This window comes from Vitis vinifera, chromosome 7, assembly GCF_030704535.1.
Source record: "Vitis vinifera cultivar Pinot Noir 40024 chromosome 7, ASM3070453v1".
NCBI classification, from domain to species: Eukaryota; Viridiplantae; Streptophyta; class Magnoliopsida; order Vitales; family Vitaceae; genus Vitis; species Vitis vinifera.
In genome coordinates, this window is record NC_081811.1 from 6706028 (window position 1) to 6727395 (window position 21368).

At 42.8% G+C, this 21368-nt stretch overlaps 1 protein-coding gene across 1 annotated transcript in view; it reads right to left on the reverse strand.

Annotated features, from left to right (window-relative positions):
- LOC100263447 (structural maintenance of chromosomes protein 1) overlaps nt 1–20722 on the reverse strand; it is a 58315-nt gene extending 37593 nt beyond the window's left edge. Inside the window, exon 1 of the mRNA XM_059737965.1 lies at nt 20122–20722. Within this exon, the coding sequence (XP_059593948.1) occupies nt 20122–20559 (438 nt within the window). The 5' untranslated portion in view covers nt 20560–20722. The remainder of the gene's footprint in view (nt 1–20121) is intronic.
- Nucleotides 20723–21368: the final 646 nt, after the last annotated feature.

Genomic DNA, 21368 nt, shown 5'->3' on the forward strand with positions numbered 1-21368 from the left:
CCCCCTCCGCATCCAGAGCTCTCCAATCTAAAAATCTCCTCGAGCCTAAACTTCTCACAACACCCTCCGACATAGGTTGAATTTCTGTCTCTTGGATACATAGTAAATCAACCTTCTGATTCCTTATGAAAGTCTTGATAATTTTCCTTTTGGAGCTATCGTTTGCTCCCCTCACATTCCAACTCAGAACCTTTAGCTTCATTGGACTACTGCGATTGGACTCCCTGTGCCCAATGACAGGCCTTTCTGCTTATTTCCCCCCTCATAATTTACAGAGCACTCCAACCTCTTTAACTCCCTTTCGAACTTTGACTTCTCCAGAAGCTCTTTGTTGTGCATCATCTCCCGTCTCTTTCTGATTTTAATCAAGAAGCTCAGGATTTCCTTTTCCAATCCCTCCGTCGGGAACCCCAGAAAGTGGCTGAACTTTGCCAGGCTACTTTCCTCCCATTTTTCCTCATTCTCGTTTCTCACAACTTAGGGTTCGGGCATGCCACAATCCCCCTCTGCACCCCTGGCCTTATCGCTGATTCTATTAGCTCCTCCCAAGTCCCAGCAGCCATTACCATCCTCATTAGACCCCTCCTCCGCTGTCAACCACATTGTGTTCTCACTTCGGAATTCCTCCCCTATAACCCCAGAACGATCGTAAAACTCCCCCTCCGGAGCCCGATCAAAAGAAATAAAATTAAGATGAGAAGCCCCCAAAGCCCTTTTTCCCCTAGAATATAAAACCGACCCATACCTCAGAGCTTCCTCTTCGACAGCTCAATCTGTCGCTAAGTAGCTAACTTTCGATTGTTGCTTCCTGAAGTCCTCAGTTTCCCAGGCAACTAGGGGCTCCATCTCTGAGAAGTTCACACTTCTGGTAATATTGCAGTCCAGAAGACGGGCCTTCTCCTGAGGGCCTCTGCTAAATGCTTGGGCTAGGGGCGTGACTAGGTTGGCCCTTTCCAGGCCAACAAACGCAACCAGCTTTGGGCAGTCCACCACTTCAGCCCGCCACCTAGTCGATGGGCCTGCCTCTGGCCCATCTGCGACAACCACCACTTCTTTTAACTTTAAGCCCAAAGATGTATTTCGCAAGATAGGCCCACCAGCCCTCCTCGCATCTTTTGAGCCCACAGTCGGGCCTAACGCAGGAGGCCCAAGCACCAACGCATCGGGGGAGGCCCAGTCCCGAATCGCCGAGTCTTGGACCCGGTTTACAGACGCCTCTCGGCCCAACCCACTCTCCTGCACACCCATCATTTCAGCTGGCAGAGTCAGCGTCTCGAGCCTCGTGCTCTCCGACTCTTCCTCCACGAGCAACCCCGTGCGTGAATCGGCTTCACCCCTAACCTCACCACTTTTTCGCCCAAACGCTTCACCACAATCCACCAAGTTCTTCCTCAGCACCGGTCTGAGCTCCCACCAAAGAGTAAGGTAGTAGATGACCTCCTCAACTTTGATCTCCAACACACTCGGCATAATATCTCCTTTCGTTTTTACCAAGATTTGAGCCCACTGAAGCTCCCCCAACGTCTCCGTCTGAGGATCGATTGCAACGAAACCCCCACACTCTTCCCCCACTCTTCTCAAAATCGTCGGATTCCACAACGAGATTAGGAGTCCAACGATTTTGACCCAGACTTCATTTCTTAACTCCTCCTCTACCCAGTAGCCGGTCCTAGGGTTACAATGTTCCAGCCCCAACTGGAGCCCTCCCAACAATCGTTTCCCTGAGGATAGAACACGTCTTGCTTCTTCCAGAGCTTCAAACTCCAGCAAGACCTTATTCTTCTCCAATCTTGCCAGCCCTAATTTTTCTTTCAACCCCCAAGAGTTTGCCAATAATCTCCCCAATTTCTCCAAGTCCTCTCCTCCTACTGCACTAGATTTCCAACTCACAACAATGCAATGTTCCAATTTCCGCAGATTTCTGAGTGTTTCCTCCCTTCTAACCTTCACTCTGACTGAATTATTAACCCTCCAACTTGGTCTCTTCACTACTTCCGCATACGATCTCTCCAAGGCAGATTTCTCCACGACCCTTGCTTCCTGCTTATTTGCTTTTCTGCCCAAAGCTCATTCCATTTGTAGTAGTTTCTCTGCCATAGTCACCCATCCCCCTTTGTCCCCTCTGCCTTTCAGAATGAATATATTGAAACTCTTCCTTTTCTGAATCTACAACCCCTAACCGGAGAAACCACCCCGCTCTGTTGATACCTCGTATCAGGGAGTACGATCTCCCCTTTTCCTTCCACCCCCTTCCCCATATTCCCTCTTTCTCGTCCTTAATGCAATGGTTTAAACCCTCCATGAAGAACCCTAGGCTCTCCGGTCCCAGTCGGACCCATGACGAGACCCTTCTCTTCTTCTCCACAATGATTACTTGGAGTTTTCCTTTTCTTTCTTCTAATACGATCTCAAACACCTTGGACTCCACTACGAAACTACTCTCCTTCCTTCTTCTTCGATTCACTGCACTATCTTCTCCCTCCTCACCGTCGCGATCTCTCTCAAGATGGCTGATTGTTTTCAGAAAAGTCCATTGATTACTCTAAACAAATGGTTACGGGTACGTGGCTTGTAGATTTGCTATTGCATGTGATAGTTTTTAGAGAAAGGAGATAGTGGGAAAGTGCGTAAAAATGGAAGGGGAGCATTATAGTGAAGGTAGGAATGCTTACAGCTGAAGCCTATGGAGAGCCATAAGGAAGGGTGGGGTGATTTTCTCTTGAGGACATTTAAATGAATGACAAAAGGTTGTAAAGTTTGTTTACATGTATTTTTTTGGGTTTTTGGTTCTTATGATGTCACTCTGATTAAACACAATCTTCATGTCACCAAAATAAGTTTCTTCCATCAATCATTTGATCAACCAACTTACACAATATTTTACCACTACTTGAGACAACTCAAATAATACATTGCTTTAATTTGTATCACACTTCAAATAAGAACTATATACCAACACATGTGCAGTAAAAAATTCAAGTATTCCCCAACACTTCAAACAATGTGATGATGCAAGTTATTCATCTAATATCAAATTTAGATTTGTTTTTTCTTAATTTTTTTCAGTCTGTATGCTCTTCTCAAACTGCAATGTTTTGATTGATCTAACTTCTAAAACTAGAAGGCTAGAAGCCCCAAACCTAACATTTTTTTTATGGGCAAAAGATCAATTTTATTAAAAGCACCCAACAAAGGGCCAGACAAAACGCATACACAGTGCATCCAAGATGACAAAAGGGCAAACGAAGCTAAGTAACATTAATGTTCACAAATTCCAGCATTTTTTACAAATAGTAGTTCATTAAAAAAGTCCCAGCAATCTGCATTCCCAAGTAAGACTTATTCATCTTGATATACACTAATGAAATTTTTTCAGGTTTGATGTTAATCAAAGAACTGAACTTTTCCCATCAAAATATCTATCTGACTTCTTTCCAAAATGCCAAGCAAAAGCCAATAGAGTAAACAAATCAGAAACAAACTCAAATGGGTAACAAAATGCTTCCAAAGTTGATTTCCATTCTGCCTCTCCCCAAGCCTTTCTTATTTGAAATTTCAAAATTCCCCCAAAAAAACCAGGCCTTTGCTAGGATGGTGACTAACAGAAAGGTAAAAACAAAATGATCTACTTCAGTTAGGAAGACTATAAATCTATCCAGATCATTGTGTCATGCGATCAAGGAGTGGGATATTCACAAACCATCTGGTTTGGTAGGTAGGGGGGTTGAGAAGCTATGCAAACAACCCTGAAGTTTATTTGTTAAAAAAGCAATGACAGGATATTGAGGATAGGGAGAAATCAGTCATCAGTGTGAGTTGTGGAAATTCCCACATCTCTTTGGATATTGATTACCGAGGAGTTCCAACATTGTAACATCTATTAACATCTCTTTGGATATTTAGGCCTCCCATTGGGAGCCCCTTACAAGTCCTCTAGGGTTTGGGAAGAGGTGGAAGAACATTTGCAAAAAGGCTTGCTTTGTGAAAGAGATAATATCTATTAAAAGATGGAAGGTGAACACTGATAAAGAGTACCTATTCAGCTTGCCAATATATTGCATGTTCCTTTTGGTCATCCCTAAAAGGGTAGATGTTAGACTAAAAAAGATTCAAAGAGACTTGCTTTGAAAGTAGCTTTGGTTCAAAAGCCACATTGAGCTCTCGGTATGTAAACCTTAGGGTTGGGTTTACCTACTGAGGAGTTGAGCTAAGCTTTTGGAGTTGTATTTTTTATATAGTCAATTTATTCTTTTTGTACAAATCTCCTTCTAAAGCGAATGTTTTCTTGGATGTTTTGATCGGGTTTGTATTTCATGGGAAGGATTTATCATCTTTCTTATGTTTTTTTTATCATTAATTAATACATCTTTTGTTTCTGATAAAAAAAAGAAGCAAAAAAAAACCACATCTGGTGAATTGATTTATTTTTTACTTGAAAAAACAGAAACAGGGCTTGGGCATCAAAAACTTATCCATCTTTAAGAAGGCTCTTTTGGGAAAATGGTCTTGGAGATTTGCGAGTGAAAGGATCCTCTTTGAAAAAGAGTTATTATAGGCAAATATGGGCAAGAACAAGCGGGATGGTGCACTAAAGAAGTGAGAGAGAGGTACGGAGTGGGGGTGTGGATGGCAATCAGAGGTAGTTCAGAGGCTTTCAAAAATAAAACAAGCTTTGAGGTTGGTTCCGAGAACAAGGTGAAATTTTGGAAGGATAAGTGGTGTGGGGACATGCCATTGAGGAATTCGTTTCTGGATCCATATTCTATAGGCTCTTCAAAAGATGTTTGGGTGGTTGGTGCCTAGGACGGTGGTAAGTAGGGCCCTAAGTTTATTAGGCAATTACAAAAATTCCATGATTGGAAGTCGAAGGAGGTAGATGTCTTTTTTGGGAGGTTGTATGACCACTCCATTTGTTTGGCACTGATGATATTATGGTGTGATTGGATACAAAGAACGGAAACTTTTCGGTTAAGTCTTTTTACTCCCCCTTGGCAAGCAAGAGAGCAGAGTCATTCCTTACAACACGGTATGAAATTCTTAGGTTCTTGTGAGAATTAGTTTCCTTACTTGGAAACCAACTTGAGAACCATGCCAACCCAGGAGGTTCCTTTTCACAGAGGAGTGCATCACCCATTGCACCCCAAAAAGGGAGAAAATCAAAAGCCATAACATTCTGGCCTTCTCACAAAACAAAAGAAGGTGATCGATGGTTTCCTCCTCATTTTTACACAAAAAGCACCTGTTGGGAATGCTCCAACCAAATCTCTTCAGACGGTCAGTGGTGAGCATCTTGCTCCAAGCCGCCTCCCAACCAAAAAAGCAAGCTCTAATTGGGACCCAAGGCGTCCAAATAGTTCTGGCCGGGAAGGGGGGTTTGATGCCCCTTGAGAGAGAGCTATAAAATGATTTAACTAAAAAGGTTTCATTCTTGTTCTCTTTCCACCGGAGCGAATCATCCACACCTCTTCTAATGGTCATAGAAAGGAGCTTGCATAACAAGCTTTCAACTTCTCCCACCTCCCAATCATTAAGGTGTCTATTAAAACGAGGCCCCCAGCTACCCCCAACTCTGTCTTCCTCCCAAGCCTCAGCAACCCAGCTTTCTTTGTTGATGGAGAGATTAAACAAGGTGGGGAAAGCTTCTTCCAAAGAATGATTTTCACACCACAAGTCCTTTCAAAACTTCACTCTAGTGCCATCCCCTACAATGAAGCGGGAGTGAGATCGGAAGTTCTCCCAACCATTTCTGATGGCCTTCCAAACCCCCACCCCATATCGATCTCTTACACCTTTGGAGCACCATCCCCCATCTTGAAGGTCATACTTACTAGAGATAATTTGCTTCCATAGGGACTCATTCTCATTAGCAAATCTCCACAACCACTTCCCAAGAAGGGCTTTGTTAAAAATAGCTAGAGTGCGAATGCCCAAGCCTCCATCCTTTTTAGTAGCACAAATAACCTTCCAACTTACTAAGTGAGGTTTGTTCTCTAAGGCACCACCGCCCCATAAGAAATCCCTTTGGATCTTTTCAAGCCTTGCACACACCCTTTTAAGGATCACAAATAGAGAAAGGAAGTAGGTTGGGAGGCTAGAGAGGGTGCTTTTTAACAAGGTAAGACGGCCACCTTTGGAGAGGTATTGCCTTTTTCAGAGAGACAACATTTTCTTAAATCTTTCTTCCACTGCATCCTACACCCTGGTGGATTTGTAGGGGGCTCCAAGGGGGAGACCCAAGTAGTAGGAAAACTCCATATCTTACATCCCAGGACCGAGGCGAGGATCTCCATAGGAATGCCTTCCCCCATTGGAAAGGCCTCAGTTTTGCTCAGATTGACTTTTAATCCTGAAATCGCCTCAAACCACATGAAGGTCCAGCTAAGATATTGCAACTGATCTGCTTCGGCGTCACAGAAAATCAAGGTGTCATAGGCAAACAAGAGATGGGACACGATCAGCCCCTCTCTTCCTCTTCCTCCCACTCTGAAGCCAGAAATAAAGCCCTCATTTCTTGCACAAGACAACAGTTGGCTAAGGGCTTCCATGGCAAAAAGGAAGAGATAGGGGGAAAGAGAGCCCCCCTGTCTCGATCCCCTAGAGCTACGAAAGAAGCCCGAAGGGCTCCCATTGATGAGGATCGAGAAGGTTGTCGTAGAGCAGCACCATTTCATCCAATTAATCCATCTATGCCCAAATCCCATCTTGGGCATCACCTCCATGAGAAAGTCCCAATTGACATGGTCAAAAGCTTTCTCGATGTCCATCTTAAGAAGGAGGCCCGGCTTGTTGTCTTTCAATCTAGAATTAAGGGTTTCGTTAGCAATAAGAACGGCGTCCAGAATCTGTCTCCCTTGGACGAAAGCTTGCTGAGAATCAAAAATCACCTCCCCCATCATTGATTTCAACCTATTATCTAGGACTTTGGCCAGCAGTTTGTACACACTCCCTACCAGGCTGATTGGTCTAAAATCTCTTATGTCTTCGACCCCCTCCTTTTTGGGAATGAGCAAGAAGAACGTGGAGTTTAAGCTTCTCTAGAAGGTCCCATGGAGGTAAAACTCCCTGAAGAGACCCAAAATTTCTGGTTTAACAACGTCCCAACAAAACAACCAGAATGCCATTATGAAGCCATCCGGGCCTGGGGCTTTGTCCCCACAGCAGCTGCTAAGGGCTGCAAAGATTTCTTCCTCAGAGAACATAACTTCCAGGCTGCTGGCCACTCCTCCCAGCTCCTTGAAATTAAGGCCATTGATACTAGGCCTCCAATCCCCAAATTCTGAGAGGAGGGACTGGTAGGTTCCGCAAAACTATCTTTTATATCTTCAATGGAAGAGAGAGTCACCCCATTCACTCTAATTTTAGACAAGAAGTTCCTCCTTGCCCTAGCATTGGCCATTTTGTGAAAATATTTGGTATTTTTGTCGCCTTCTCTTAACCAAATTTCTCTTGACTTCTGCCTCCAAGAAGTCTCTTCCAGAAGGGCCCATTTCTTATAGTTCTCAATAGCCAAATTTTTAGCCTCCATATCTCCAAGAGTAAGAGGGTTATCATTCTCCTTGGCTTCCCAACACTGCAAGCAGGAGAAGGCCTCTACTCTATTGGAAGAGACATTGCCTACCACCTCCTTGTTCCAGATTTTCAAGTCCTTCTTAAGCGCTTTGAATTTCTCAGCAATGTAGTGGTTGCTATAGCCTTTGACAGAATACCCATTCCACCAGCTTCTTATTAGGTCTTTGAAACCTGAAGAATTTCTGAACTCCTTTATTGATAATGAATCGGTACACACCATACACATATATATACACAAATGACTGAATAAGAAACAATCAATCTAGCTTAATTCTCTCCTAAAATTAGGAAACTAAATCATAAGGAAATATCCTAAATGATCTCTCCTTTTTTATTCCTAAATTAAAGTCCTAACTTTGGCATTATTTCAACACTCCCCCTCAAGCTGGAGAATATATATCATATAATCCCAGCTTGCAAGTTAAGTCTTCGAAGTTAGGCCTAGGTAAAGCTTTGGTGAGGATGTCTGCGGTTTGGTGCTTGGTAGGAACATAGTTTAATTTGACCGTCTCACTAGTCACCTTCTCTGTGATAAAGTGTCTGTCAATCTCAACATGCTTGGTCCTGTCATGATGCACGGGGTTCTTTGCTATGCTTATAGCTGCCTGATTATCACACATCATCAGAATTGGAGATGAACTCGTTTGTCCCAGTTCACTAAGAACCCTTTTTATCCAAATCCCTTCACAGATTCCCTGTGCAAGAGCTCTGTACTCAGCTTCTGCACTACTTCTGGCTACAACTGATTGCTTCTTACTCCTCCAGGTAACAAGATTTCCCCAGACAAAAGAACAATATCCGGAAGTGGACCGCCTGTCAATGATGTTTCCTGCCCAATCCGCATCTGAGTATACTTCAGTGTCACGGTTCTCTGTCTTTCTGAAGAATAGGCCTTTCCCTGGTGTCATTTTTAAATATCTAAGAATCCTGTAGACTGCTTCCATGTGTTCCTCAGTGGGGCTGTGCATGAATTGACTTACAGCACTCACTGCAAAGCCAATATCTGGCCGAGTGTGTGAGAGATAAATCAAGCGCCCGACAAGCCGCTGATATCTCCCCCTGTCTACCGGTGTACTTTCTTTCTCGATACCAAGTTTCTTCTGACTATCCATAGGAGTATCAATTGGTTTGCATCCAAGCATACCGGTCTCCTTAAGAAGATCGAGTATGTATTTTCTTTGAGAGACTACGATTCCTTTCCTTGATCTAGCCACTTCCATACCAAGGAAATATTTCAAATTTCCAAGGTCTTTAACTTCAAACTCTTCTGACAAATACTTCTTCAAATTCTGTAACTCCCCCATATCATTTCCAGATAGAATAATATCATCGACATAGACTATCAATATGGCCAATTTCCCGGCATGAGATTTCTTGACAAATAGAGTATGATCAGCCTGACCTTGTTTGTAGCCCAGCTTCAGGACTGCTTTTGTGAATCTATCAAACCAGGCTCGAGGAGATTGTTTAAGGCCGTACAATGATTTTTGGAGTTTGCAAACCTGATTCTTTGCCATACTTTCTTCGAAACCAGGTGGTATTTCCATGTAGACTTCCTCTTCTAGGTCCCCATTTAGAAACGCATTTTTTATGTCCAGTTGTTGCAAGCACCAATCTTGATTGACAGCCAATGAGAGAAGGATCCTGATAGTGTTCAGTTTTGCAACAGGAGCAAAAGTCTCCTGATAGTCTATCCCATAGGATTGTGTAAACCCTCTAGCTACCAAACGAGCCTTGAATCTTTCGACTGATCCATCTGCTTTGTATTTTATGGTGAAAATCCACTTGCACCCCACAGGCCTCTTCCCAACCGGCAAATCTGTGATAGTCCACGTCCCATTCTTCTCAAGTGCATCAATCTCATCTTGTACTGCCTTCTTCCATTCTGAAATTTTTAATGCCTCTTGTATTGTGTTGGGAACCTGAGTATCATCAAGAGAAGTAGCAAATGCTCTGTAAGATGGTGATAACCCTTCATACGTAACATAATTCCCAATTGGATGATCTGTACATCTCCTAACACCCTTCCTCAATGCAATTGGCAAAGTAGAATCATCAATGCTGGGAATTAACACCTCTCCAGCCCTATCCTCACCTATGTTCTCTTCAGGAAGACTTGAATTGGAGTCAATATATTGGCCACATGTTGACTGTGATCCGTGCTCTAATTCCTGTCTTTTCCTCCTCCTGATGTAAACTTGTAAGTTCTCATTAGCAAGTTGTGGGGCTATAGGTTGAATAGGCATGGGAGACTGGATGGTCACGGGAGAAGGAACATTTGTGTGCTGGGCTGGCTGAACTGATGGCGGCATGGGTGTGGACAACTCAGTGGGCGCGAATTGGGAAGGATTTGGTGACTCTGAGTGAAAAGAAGGTACACCATCAAGAAAAGACTCCCAAACTTGATGTTCATTCATGCTCTCCCCCTGAACATGAGATTTGGGATAGAAGAAGACATGTTCAAAGAAAGAGACGTCCATGGTGGTGTAAAATCTTTTGTTGGTTGGAGAATAGCATTTGTACCCTTTTTGGGTTGGAGAATACCCTAGAAAAATGCACTTATTTGCTCGAGGAGCAAATTTGCTACGATTTTGAGGATACACATGAACGAATGCCGTACAACCAAATACTTTGAGTGGTAAATCAGAAGAGGCGGCATGGGTGTGAGGAAACTGTTTTAAGAAAAGTTGACGTGGGGATTGAAAGGTAAGCACTCTGGATGGCATACGGTTAATCAAATAGGTAGCTGTGAGAATAGCTTCCCCCCAGAAATAGTTTGGAACATTAGAGGAAAACATAAGGCACCGGGCAACCTCCAAGAGATGTCTATTCTTGCGTTCGGCCACCCCATTTTGTTGTGGGGTGTCAACGCAAGAACTTATGTGGATAATGCCATGATTTTGAAGATAAGTACTGAGACTACTAGTAAAGTATTCCTTTGCATTATCTGACTTGAGGACTTGTATTTTGGAATTGAATTGATTTTGAACCATACGATTGAAGGTTTGAAAAATGTGCCCGACCTCTGACTTTTCTTTCATAAGGAAAACCCATGTTACCCGAGTATGATCATCAACGAATGTCACAAACCATCGAGTGCCAGAAATATTTTTTATCCGGGAGGGACCCCACACATCACTATGTACTAGAGAGAAAACAGTCGAAGGTTTGTATGGGATTTGAGGATATACTGTTCGAGTATGCTTTGCAAACTGACAAATTTCACAGTGATAAGATGCTGGATTTTTATTGATAAATAATCTGGGAAACAATTTTGCAAGGTAAACAAAGCTAGGATGACCAAGGCGATAGTGTAACATTATAATCTCACTATCTTTATTGACCTTAGAATTTGACACAGAATTGAAAGACTCTGACATACTTTGAGACTGTACGCAACTTGCTTGAGAGACTTGGTTGGAGAATTGGCCACATGAAAGGAGGTAGAGCCCGGAACACAGTTCAGCACTGCCAATCATCTTCCCCGATTTCAAGTCCTGAAAAACACACAAGTTTGGATAGAATTTAGTAACACATTGGAGATCATGAGCCAATTTGCTAATGGACAAAAGATTGCAATCCAAGTTTGGAACATGGAGAACAGAGTCAAGATATAAGTCTTTAGTAAGTTTTATAGAACCTGTCCCGGCAATTTTTGACTTTGAACCATCAGCAATATGGACGGATGAATGACCATTACTTGGCTTGTAATTTTGAAGAATGGCAGCATCTCCTGTCATGTGATCAGAAGCACCTGTGTCTACTATCCACGGCCTCATTCCTCCTCGATTAGCAGTGAAGGCTACACCGGTAGTACTGCCACTGCCAACTTGGCTTAATAATTTCTGTAGCATCTCCATCTGCTCTTTGTTGAATGGACTCGGCTCGGGAACAGAGGTGCTCTCAGAGTTGGCAGCCACGTGTGCTCTGCCATCTCTGTCAAACCGTGGCTTTGGTTTCCAATCAGCAGGTTTGCCATAAAGCTTCCAGCAAGTCTCCTTATAATGGCCTGGTTTCTTACAATAATCACACCAAGGCCTATCCCGTTTCTGACGATCTCCACCACTACTATTAAATGACCGAGCCGCAAGGGCAGAGGCATCCAATGTTGGGGCAGGTTGCTCTTTTGATCCCATCATCACTTTCTTTCTACTTTCTTCACGTCTAACCTCTGAAAAAGCCTCCCTGAGACTTGGCAGGGGTTTAATGCCCATGATTCGGCCTCTAACATCATCCAATTCCCTGTTTAGTCCTAGGAAGAACTTGAACAGTCTCTTTTGTTCCACAATTTGCCTGTATGTTGCTGCATCATCCGAACATTTCCATGAGTGAGTCTCAAATAAGTCAAGTTGCTGCCAATACCTTGTGAGTGTGTTGGAATACTGAGTAACTGACTGCTCTCCTTGGCGGAAGTCATGTAGAGCTGATTCAACCTGAAACAGTTCTGAAGTATTTTCAGAACTTGAGTAAGTTTCTTTGGCTGCATCCCATATGTCCTTTGCAGTCCCAAACAGCAAGAAATTTTCGCCTATGTCATTGTTCATGGAATTGATAAGCCATGACATGATCATGCTGTTTTCAATCTTCCACTTCCTGAAACCCGGTTCTGTAGTTTCTGGCATGACTGCTTCTCCAATGAGGTACTCATCCTTTCCTTTACCGCAAATGAACAGCAACACAGATTGTGACCACTGTAAATAGTTATGGCCATTTAATTTGTGTCCTGTGATGAGAATAGGAGAGGAATCATTGCCACCAAGGTTTGGAATTTCAGATCTGCCCCCTGATTCTGGTGACGTGACGCTGGATACTTGTGATGATGCCATTCCGTATTTTTTCATGGACCGGAAAGGTAGAAGAACACTTTTCAAGGCACGTGCAGGGACTGGAGTTGAGAAAAAATAGCCGAAGGACGCCGGAAAATCTGATCAGAGGGCCCGCGGAAGCAAAAGAACCCCAAAAGAGGCACGTGCAGGGCTCGGATTGCACAAACAGGTAGGAAGGGTGGCTGGTCGGCGTCAGGCGAGCCTGGAGGAGGAAGCGCGTCGCCGGAAAGTGGCTCACGCGCCCTCACGCGCCGGCGCGTGAGATGCAGTCGCCGGCCGGAAAAACGCGCGTGGGCGGCGCGTGGATGGGTTTCTGGTTCCGGTGCTTTGGGACAAATTGGAGATCTCCTCTAGGCGCTCCTTGCGGTGTAGAAAAAAACCGTCGCCGGAAAGTTCGCCAGAAAAATTCGCCGGAAAAGTTGCCGGCGGTGAGTGTTTTCTGACGACTATTCGACTGACTGGAAAGTGTTTTCTCCCTTGGCTCTGAGAACAGGGACTGATGGCCGGAATGAGAGAGAGAGAGAGATGATCGGATTGAGATATGGCCAGAAAGATTTGGCCGGAATGAGTGATGGCCTGAATAAGAGGTGGCCAGAAGGGATTAGGGTTTCAGAAAACTGGCTCTGATACCATGAAGAATTTCTGAACTCCTTTATTGATAATGAATCGGTACACACCATACACATATATATACATAAATGACTGAATAAGAAACAATCAATCTAGCTTAATTCTCTCCTAAAATTAGGAAACTAAATCATAAGGAAATATCCTAAATGATCTCTCCTTTTTTATTCCTAAATTAAAGTCCTAACTTTGGCATTATTTCAACAAAACCATCTATTTTTAGCCACATATTTTTAAAACGGAAGGGGCTTTTTCCTGAAGAGAAACCTCCAGCTTCTAGGACTATGGGGTTGTGATCGGAGACCATACAAGGTAGAGTAGAGTGTGTGATGGTAGAAAAGTGGTCCTCCCGTTGGTCCGAAATCAAGAAACAGTCTAACCTAGAGGCAACTTGAGAGTTCAAACCCCCTATCCAAGTGAAAAGACCTCCAGTCAGTGGAGAATCCCTCAGCCCCAGCTCCCCTATCACCTTTGAAAATCTCCTCATTTCAGCTGTGAGGCTATGGGCATTCCTTCTTTTCTCAAGGAATCTTACAGAGTTAAAGTCCCCTCCTAAGCACCAAGGGTCATCCCAGAGGCCACGGATGGCTCCAAGCTCCTCCCAAAAATCTTCCTTTTCGCTGCCAATCACTGGCCCGTACACTTCAGAGAAAATCTAAGAGAAGCCATCAGCGCAGTCTCTAAATCGAACAGAGATGGAGTACCCCTTGCTTTCAACCTCCAAATTCTCCAAGACTCTGTTATCCCAAAAGAGAAGGAGGCCTCCTGCCACACCCCTAGCGTCCACTGACACCCAATTAAGAAATCTTCCTACACCCACACTTTTTACCATTTGCAGAGACATCTCTTTCACCTTTGTCTCTAAAAGGCAAACCAAATCTGGTTTTTGATTCCTCACCACTCCCTTTATTAGCTTTCTTTCTCAAAATCATTAAGCCCTCAGACATTCCAGCAGAGAATTTTAATTCTCATTAATCAACTGGAATCAAAGCCCTGGAGCTCTGGCCTGATTTTTTAGTTATCCCTGATGTCCCCTCATAGCTAACAGAGCATTCCAATCTTTTTAACTATCTTTCGAAGCGGGTGGTGCAAGATTTTTTCTTCTTCCTTCTCTTGCTAAGGGTGTTACTTCCAGTCCTCAGCTTCAATTTCTTGAGCAGGGCCAGGTTTCGACTTCATGCCCTTCAACAGGCATTCCCACGACTTTACTGAAGTGGAATAGTTTGGAAAGCTCCTCTTCTGACCATCCTTCTACGCACGGAGGAGCAGCCAATAGGTCTCTCTGTTTCGCCATGTCTTTTTCCATATCAGAGTTCAGGACCACTGTCGACCCATCCTTCATCGGTGTCGCTTCCACCTCTCTAAGCGTCGATTCCAACAAACCAGGGCAAGATCCCCTTTCCCTCTCAAACCCCGTATCCCAGAAAGGAGTAGAAGAAGAGGACTCCCCTCTCGGGGAGATCGGAGGTAAAGAGAGCGTACCTTGAGGATTGTGAGCTTTGACCGGGGGGAAAGACTCATTTACAGGCGGCGGCGCTTCCAATTGGGGCGACGTTTCCCTCTAGGGGGTCCTGAAGGTGACGGGAGATGGAGCAGGGGCAGGAGAAGGAGCGGGGGCTCCTCTCCTCCGGCGCGGCGAGCAGTTGGGGCTTCCATGCCTTAAATCTATTGAAGAGGCTGGGCCGAGGAGATTAAAAGCTCCCAAAGTGGCTGAGACTTGGGCCTTCCCAAGCCCAGGCCCAAAAGAGTTAGCACAGGCCAAGCCCGAATGGGCCATGGCGTCCATACGCTCGCCTGTATCCACGTCGCAGGCATGGGAAGGGGGGGTTGCTGCACCAGTCATGTCCGAGGCAGGGGCACGACTTCCCAAGACTGGCGGGGGCAGCTTTTCTGGCTGCAGAGAGACTGAGGGGGAGGGCTGGGAGCACGCTCCCCTTGGCGCGTGACGGGGCCACCTCGTCTTCCTCGAGCTTCCAAGCACCGGCCCCATGGGAAGGGAGCACAGTGGAGATGCAGGCCTCGTCTTCCCACCAGAGCTGCACAACGAAGCAAAAGGGACCAGCTACTACCTGCAGCAAACTTGGGAGCTTCCACCCTCTGGTTTCAACGAGGATTCTGGCCCACTTAAGGTTCCGACGTTCGACTGTGTTTTCATCCACAGCCACAAACCTCCCGCAAGAGTCTCCAAACTTTCTAAAGAGACTTCTTCCCCAAAGATGCAGAGGGAGGCTTAAAATTCTAACCCAAACAAGGCGCGCGCCCCCTCTATCTCCCTCAAAGCATCCCACTGAAGGCTTCCATTTTTCTAGGCAGAAACTTCTTCCTCTGAAGTGTCTCACTCCTGAATTATACACCCTCTTTGCTTCGTCCGCAAATTCAAACTCCAGAAGCAGCAGATTTTCTCTCACATTTGACAGCCAGAGGTTCCCTTCCAAGAACTAGGAGTTTTTTGCCCACGACCCAAAGGAAGCGAGGTCAGGGAGGCGGTCAAAGTCTCCCTCCCAAAAGCCCACAAGACACCTACCCAGCAACTCCTCATTTCTATCGAGCGTTTCTTTCTCAATTTCTATCCAAACGACATCACGAGGCGCGGGACAATCCCGCAGAGAAGAAGAGTCTCTGTTTACACTACTGCTAGGGGAAGCTTGAGCGGGAGTGTGGCTTTCCAACGGGGAAAGACTCCCAAGCTTCTCAGCTTACTAGCGAGAATTGTCCAGCCTCCTACAAGCCCTCTTCCTTCAAGAAAAGCCAAGGAGAATCTCTTGTCCTCTGCATCTCTTACAACGCAAAACAAGAATCTTCCTGCTCTATTCCTATGGAGCTCCAGACCGTAATCTCTATTTCCTTCCGACCAAAACTTCCTGAAAGGAATTCTTTCCTTTAGCCCACAGCATGACTCAACCCCTTCTAACAGTAGGGACGGACTTTTCCCTCCAAATTTGATTCATGAAGAAAACTTAGGGCCTCTTTCACAGATCTTCCCATGCACTTTTCCTTTGTGCTCTTCTATGCTAATCTCAAACGTCTTCAACTCAACACCGAACCAACACCTACCTCCAGGGGAAGAAACCGGCATCTCTAACTAGATTCTTGCCAAATCAATAAATACTCATTTCACAAGATAATGAGGTGGCAGCAATGTAATTTCAAGAATCTAATAGTTTATCAAGAAAATGCGCACTCTGAAACCCTGGAATCATCTAAGTTCTGTTTACTCATTAATAAGATTATTACCATATTTTTTATATTTTGAATAATATATTAAATGGAATCTGAAAAATAAAATAATTTAATTTAGTTTAAAGGGACAAATAAGGTATAAATATAATTATATCCACTTATATCATAAATGGCCAAGTAGCATAATTGGTTAAGCACCCTCGTGTGCATTCTAGAGGCCAAGGTTTGAATCCTCATCTTTGCCTTTTCCATTTTAAGCCCAATTTGACCAAATTGACTATTCAAGCTCGCATTGACTAGCCCAAAAAAACCTTCAAAAGGGATAAAATCGCCCAAAATCCCAATAAAATTACCCAAAAATCAAAATATTCGAGTAAATCCTAATAAAATAGGAAAAAAAAAATCGATCATAAGATATTTCTAACACATTTATCCTATCAGTAAACTACGACATGCAATGTTTCTTTGAAAAATTACTAATAATAATCAACATTTTTGTCCTTGCTCCCAATCATGGAACTGCTTTGAAAAGCATGGACTCCATTTTCCCCCCTTTCCAACCTACTCTCATGCCTCTACCACCCAGTCATCTTTGCCGACAGTTATTGAGAATAACATTACGAAATACTCTTCTGAAGACATGTCTCTACACCATCAATCTGTCCAAAATTTTACCCTTTTGTCATTGCCAACTGTGAAGCGAAACCTACTTGTAAAGGCCTCCACCCGTTTCTATTTGCCTTTCACACCCCTTTACCCATAAGCCATCCCTTACATCCCTCGAATACCATCCCCCTTCATCTTTCCCAAACTTTCTCACCATGACATGTTTTCACAAGGACTCTCTCTCAATTGCAAATCTCTAGCTCCATTTGTTAAGGTCTTATTTAAGGCGGATAAATTTCTAATATCAATGCATCCATCCTTTTTGTCCAAGCAAGTAATAAATCAATTACCAGATAAAGCATTTTTTAAAACACTCCCACACACATAGGAAGTCTCTTTAGATGTGATCTAGCTTAAAGCTCCTATGAAATGACAAATTGAAACATGAACTAGATTGAAAGGCTAGGCAACGTGCTTTTAATCAAAGTAAGCTTCCTTCCTTTTGAGAGGTATTGTATCTTCCACACAATAAGTGTTCTCTAAAATATCTTCTCCACAGAGGAATTTGAGAATTAATTTAGACAAAAGTGAGCTTATTCCGGTGGGTAGTGTGGAAAATGCAAAGGAATTGGTTGCAACTATTGGATGTAAGGTTGGAAGTCTTCCGACCACTTATTTGGGATTACCATTAGGTGTGCCTCATAGATCGTTGGCTGTTTGGGAGGGAGTAGAGGAGAGAATGAGGAAAAAATTGGCTAGATGGAAGAGCCAATACATTTCCAAAGGAGGTAGGATCACTTTGATTCGAAGTACTCTAGTGAGTATGTCTATGGTCTCTATGCCCAGAAAAGTCAGATTGAGGTTAAAGCGAATTCAGAGGGATTTTTTGTGGGGAGGTGGGGCTCTTGAGAGGAAGCCTCATCTTGTTATGTGGGGTTTGGTTTGCCTTGAGAAGTGTAATGGGGGGTTGGGGGTAAAGAGTCTTTCTATCCTCAATAAGGCTCTTTTGTATAAATGGAGTTGGAGATTTGCTATTGAGAGAGAGGCTTTTTGGAATCAAGTAATTAGGGGAAAGTATGGGGAGGAGCAAGGGGGTTGGAGTTCAAAGGAAGCAAGGGGGGGTATGGTGTGGGGTTGTGGAAAACTCTTAGGAAGGAATGGGATGTTGTAAGAAGTAGGCTATTTTTTGTTGTGGGGAATGGGCAAAGGGTAAAGTTTTGGAAAGATATTTGGTGTGGGGATGAACCTCTTTGTGTTTCTTTTCCTTCCTTATTTGCTCTGGCTGTTTTCAAGGATGTTTAGGTCAAAGATGTGGGGGAAGTTGGAGGCCGCTTTTTTCTAGATTGTTTAATGATTGGGAGTTGGATGAGGTTTGCAGATTTTTTTATGGCCTTAAACGGGAAGCGAATTTAGCAAGCAATGGATGATAGGGTGATTTGGAGAGAGACTAAATGTGGGAAGTTTTCAGTTAAGTCTCTTTACAAATCATTAGTATCAGGCCATCCAGCCTCCTTCCCTTCGTCGGCTATATGGAAAGTCTCAGTGCAGCCTAGAGTGAGTTTTTTTGGGTGGGAAGCAACTTGAGGGAAGGCCCTTACCTTGGATCAACTTCAAAAGAGAGGATGGGCTCTAGCGAACAGATGTTACCTTTGTCAAAGGCACGAAGAATCGATAGATCACATTCTCCTCCACTGTGAAAAGGCAAGAACTCTTTGGGCGTTGCTTTACTCTATGTTCGGGGTGCAGTGGGTATTGCCAGCCACTATTAAGGAGACGCTTTTGGGGTGGAATGGGACTTTTGTGGGAAAGAAGAGGAAGGGTGTTTGGAGAGCAAGTCGTTTGTGTCTTTTTTGGATAGTTTGGAAGGCAAGGAACAAAGTTTCTTTTGAGGAAAAAGAGTTGTCAATTCAAAGGTTTAAGTTTTCTTTTGTTTATTTTCTTTGGTCGGAGACAAAATTGTCTATAAAAGATGGTCCCTTGGCCTTAGTTGATTTTGTTGGTTGGGTGGCAACCCATTAAGGGTGTGGGTTGGGTTGCTCGTCTGGCCTTGGTGTTCAGCTAGGGTGTGAGGGGTGTTTTCTTTCTTGTAAATTTAAGCCGCTACTTTGGTGGTTTTTTAATACAATCCCTTTACTTGTCAAAAATATATATATATATATATATATATATATATATATATATATATATATCTTTTCCACATCCCACATCCTTGATGTTTGGTGAAGAGCTTCCAAAGGGAGGCATACATAGTGAGTAGATTCTCCACCCTAGAACTCAACACAAAAGTAAACCCCTCTAAATTAGCAACTCCCCCAATCAATATCAACTCAATTTTCTCAAATTTTATTTTTAATCCAGAAATTGCCTCAAACAACATGAAAGCCAACCCTTCTAACCTCTGTTTCTCCAACTAAAAGGATTGCTTCTCTCTCCTCAAAATTCCAAACGCTGATATAATTTAAGACCTTAGAATTTTTTGTTGCAACTTTCCTAAAAATCTCTTCATTCCCCAATTTTAGATCATTTTTAAGGCCTTTAACTTCATTGCTAGAGCTAGAATAAGACTATATGAACCACTAACATTATAACCCAACCACTAGCCCCTTACTAATCAATCACACAAATTTTAGATGAAGTTATTCATTCTCATGGAAGCCTAGATCAAATGATCAAGACACAAATAGGTTCACCAAGAGAGAAGCCTCCTCTGTTGTTGATTTTGTTGGGGATCTGATGCCCCTGAGTCTTTTGATGCTTTGTTTCCTTAGGGAGTAGGAAGCCAAAGGCTTTCTATTGCAAGAACTTTAGTCTTGCTTTTTCTCATTTTATACTCTTGCACATGTTTTCATTTTTCTTAGGATTTCTTATCCTTCTTTCTATAGGAAATTTACTTAATTTCTTCTAATACAACACAAGCTGTAGGTTCTTATTATACAACACAAAAACGGTAATAATAATAACAACAACAACAACAACAACAATAATAATAATAATAAATATTAGTGAGGATAAGTGCTAATCAGTCTCATTTATTTGTTATTTTAACCATAGAACAATGCTTTAATACCCCTAAACCTGGTGCTACCTTCCACCTTCATTTTTTTCTTTTTTAATAGACAAAGATAAAAGGAGCTTCAGGCTAATGCCAAAAATAAAAGGAGAGATTTTCAAATTCCATATGGTGGGAATTCCAACCCAAATCCAATTTGGCACAACAGGATACAACCCTCGGTTCATGTATTCATCTTATCCATAATCAATCCTCACTTTCCCTCCATTTTTCTCACCAACCAAAAACTACAAAAAAAATTACCTGAAAAACAAGAAAATTCCGCGCTTTGACGAGAATCCCCAGCGACTTCAGTTTCCCATTATACTCATCCCACGAAACCATTTTTCCATCGATTCGGTACTCACTGCCGCCGGAACTGGTGATGGCCCGTGTGAATTGGAGCTCCGACCCATTACCCAGCTGGTACACAAGCCTCACAAAAGCCCTTCGACCCTTTTGTTCCTTCTCTTTGTCGTCAAAGGCGTAGATCAAGTCCTTCAATTGTGCTCCGCGAAGCTGGCCCGTACGAACACCGAGAACAAAGCTTATGGCGTCCATGAGATTGGACTTTCCCGCGCCGTTTGGACCAATAATCGCCGTGAAGTCATAGAATGGACCGATGGTCTGGAATCCCTTGTAGGACTTGAAGTTTTCCAGCTCTAAGCGGTGGATTTTGCCCTGGGAGATTAGTGACGGCATTTTTTATGCCTTTCCTGGGAATGTGCAGGTGGAATTTTCTCGAGAAAGTGGGAGCTAGGGTTCAAGGAGTGTGGTTTTGACATTCATTTTTCCAAACGAGACAGAAAGAAAGAGCTTCATCACCTCTCAAAGTGCAAATTTCTGGATTATATCTAATGAAAACGACGACGTTTTAAGGATGCCGTGCAGGATACGCTGTACGCACAAAAAAATTTAAAATGTATTTTTCCGATCAAAACGCAGCGTTTCACTTAAACGTCGCCGTTTCGATAACCGGTAACCCAAGAATTTAGGTGATGTATAAGCCTTTTTTTTTTTTCTTTTTTTTGCTTTTTTATACTTTTTATTTGTTCTTTTAATAAAAATAATAATAATTACATTTAAAACATGAAAAATAATGTTTCAAAAGAGCAAATTTTATGACAACCATCACAAATATATTTATTTCTCATCCTTAAACATGAAAGAAAATTTAAAATGTAATATATATTTTTTTAATAATTTAAAAAATGTAATATATATTACTTTTAACAGTTATATTAAATATATAAAACACATATTTTTTTATCTCGATCTTCTTATCTTTCCAATTATTCTTCCTTTTTGTAAATACACAGAATAACAAAAATAAAATTAAAATGAAAATGAAAAAAAAAATCATAATATCGTGTAAATCTCTCTTTCCCTCTCTTTCTTATCTCCATTTTGATTTATTCACTTCTTTCTTCGTGCAAGCACCTGGTAGTGAAAACTTTATGTGAAGTATTGAAGATAAATTTTCTTATTTTAAAATTTTTATTGAACAATCA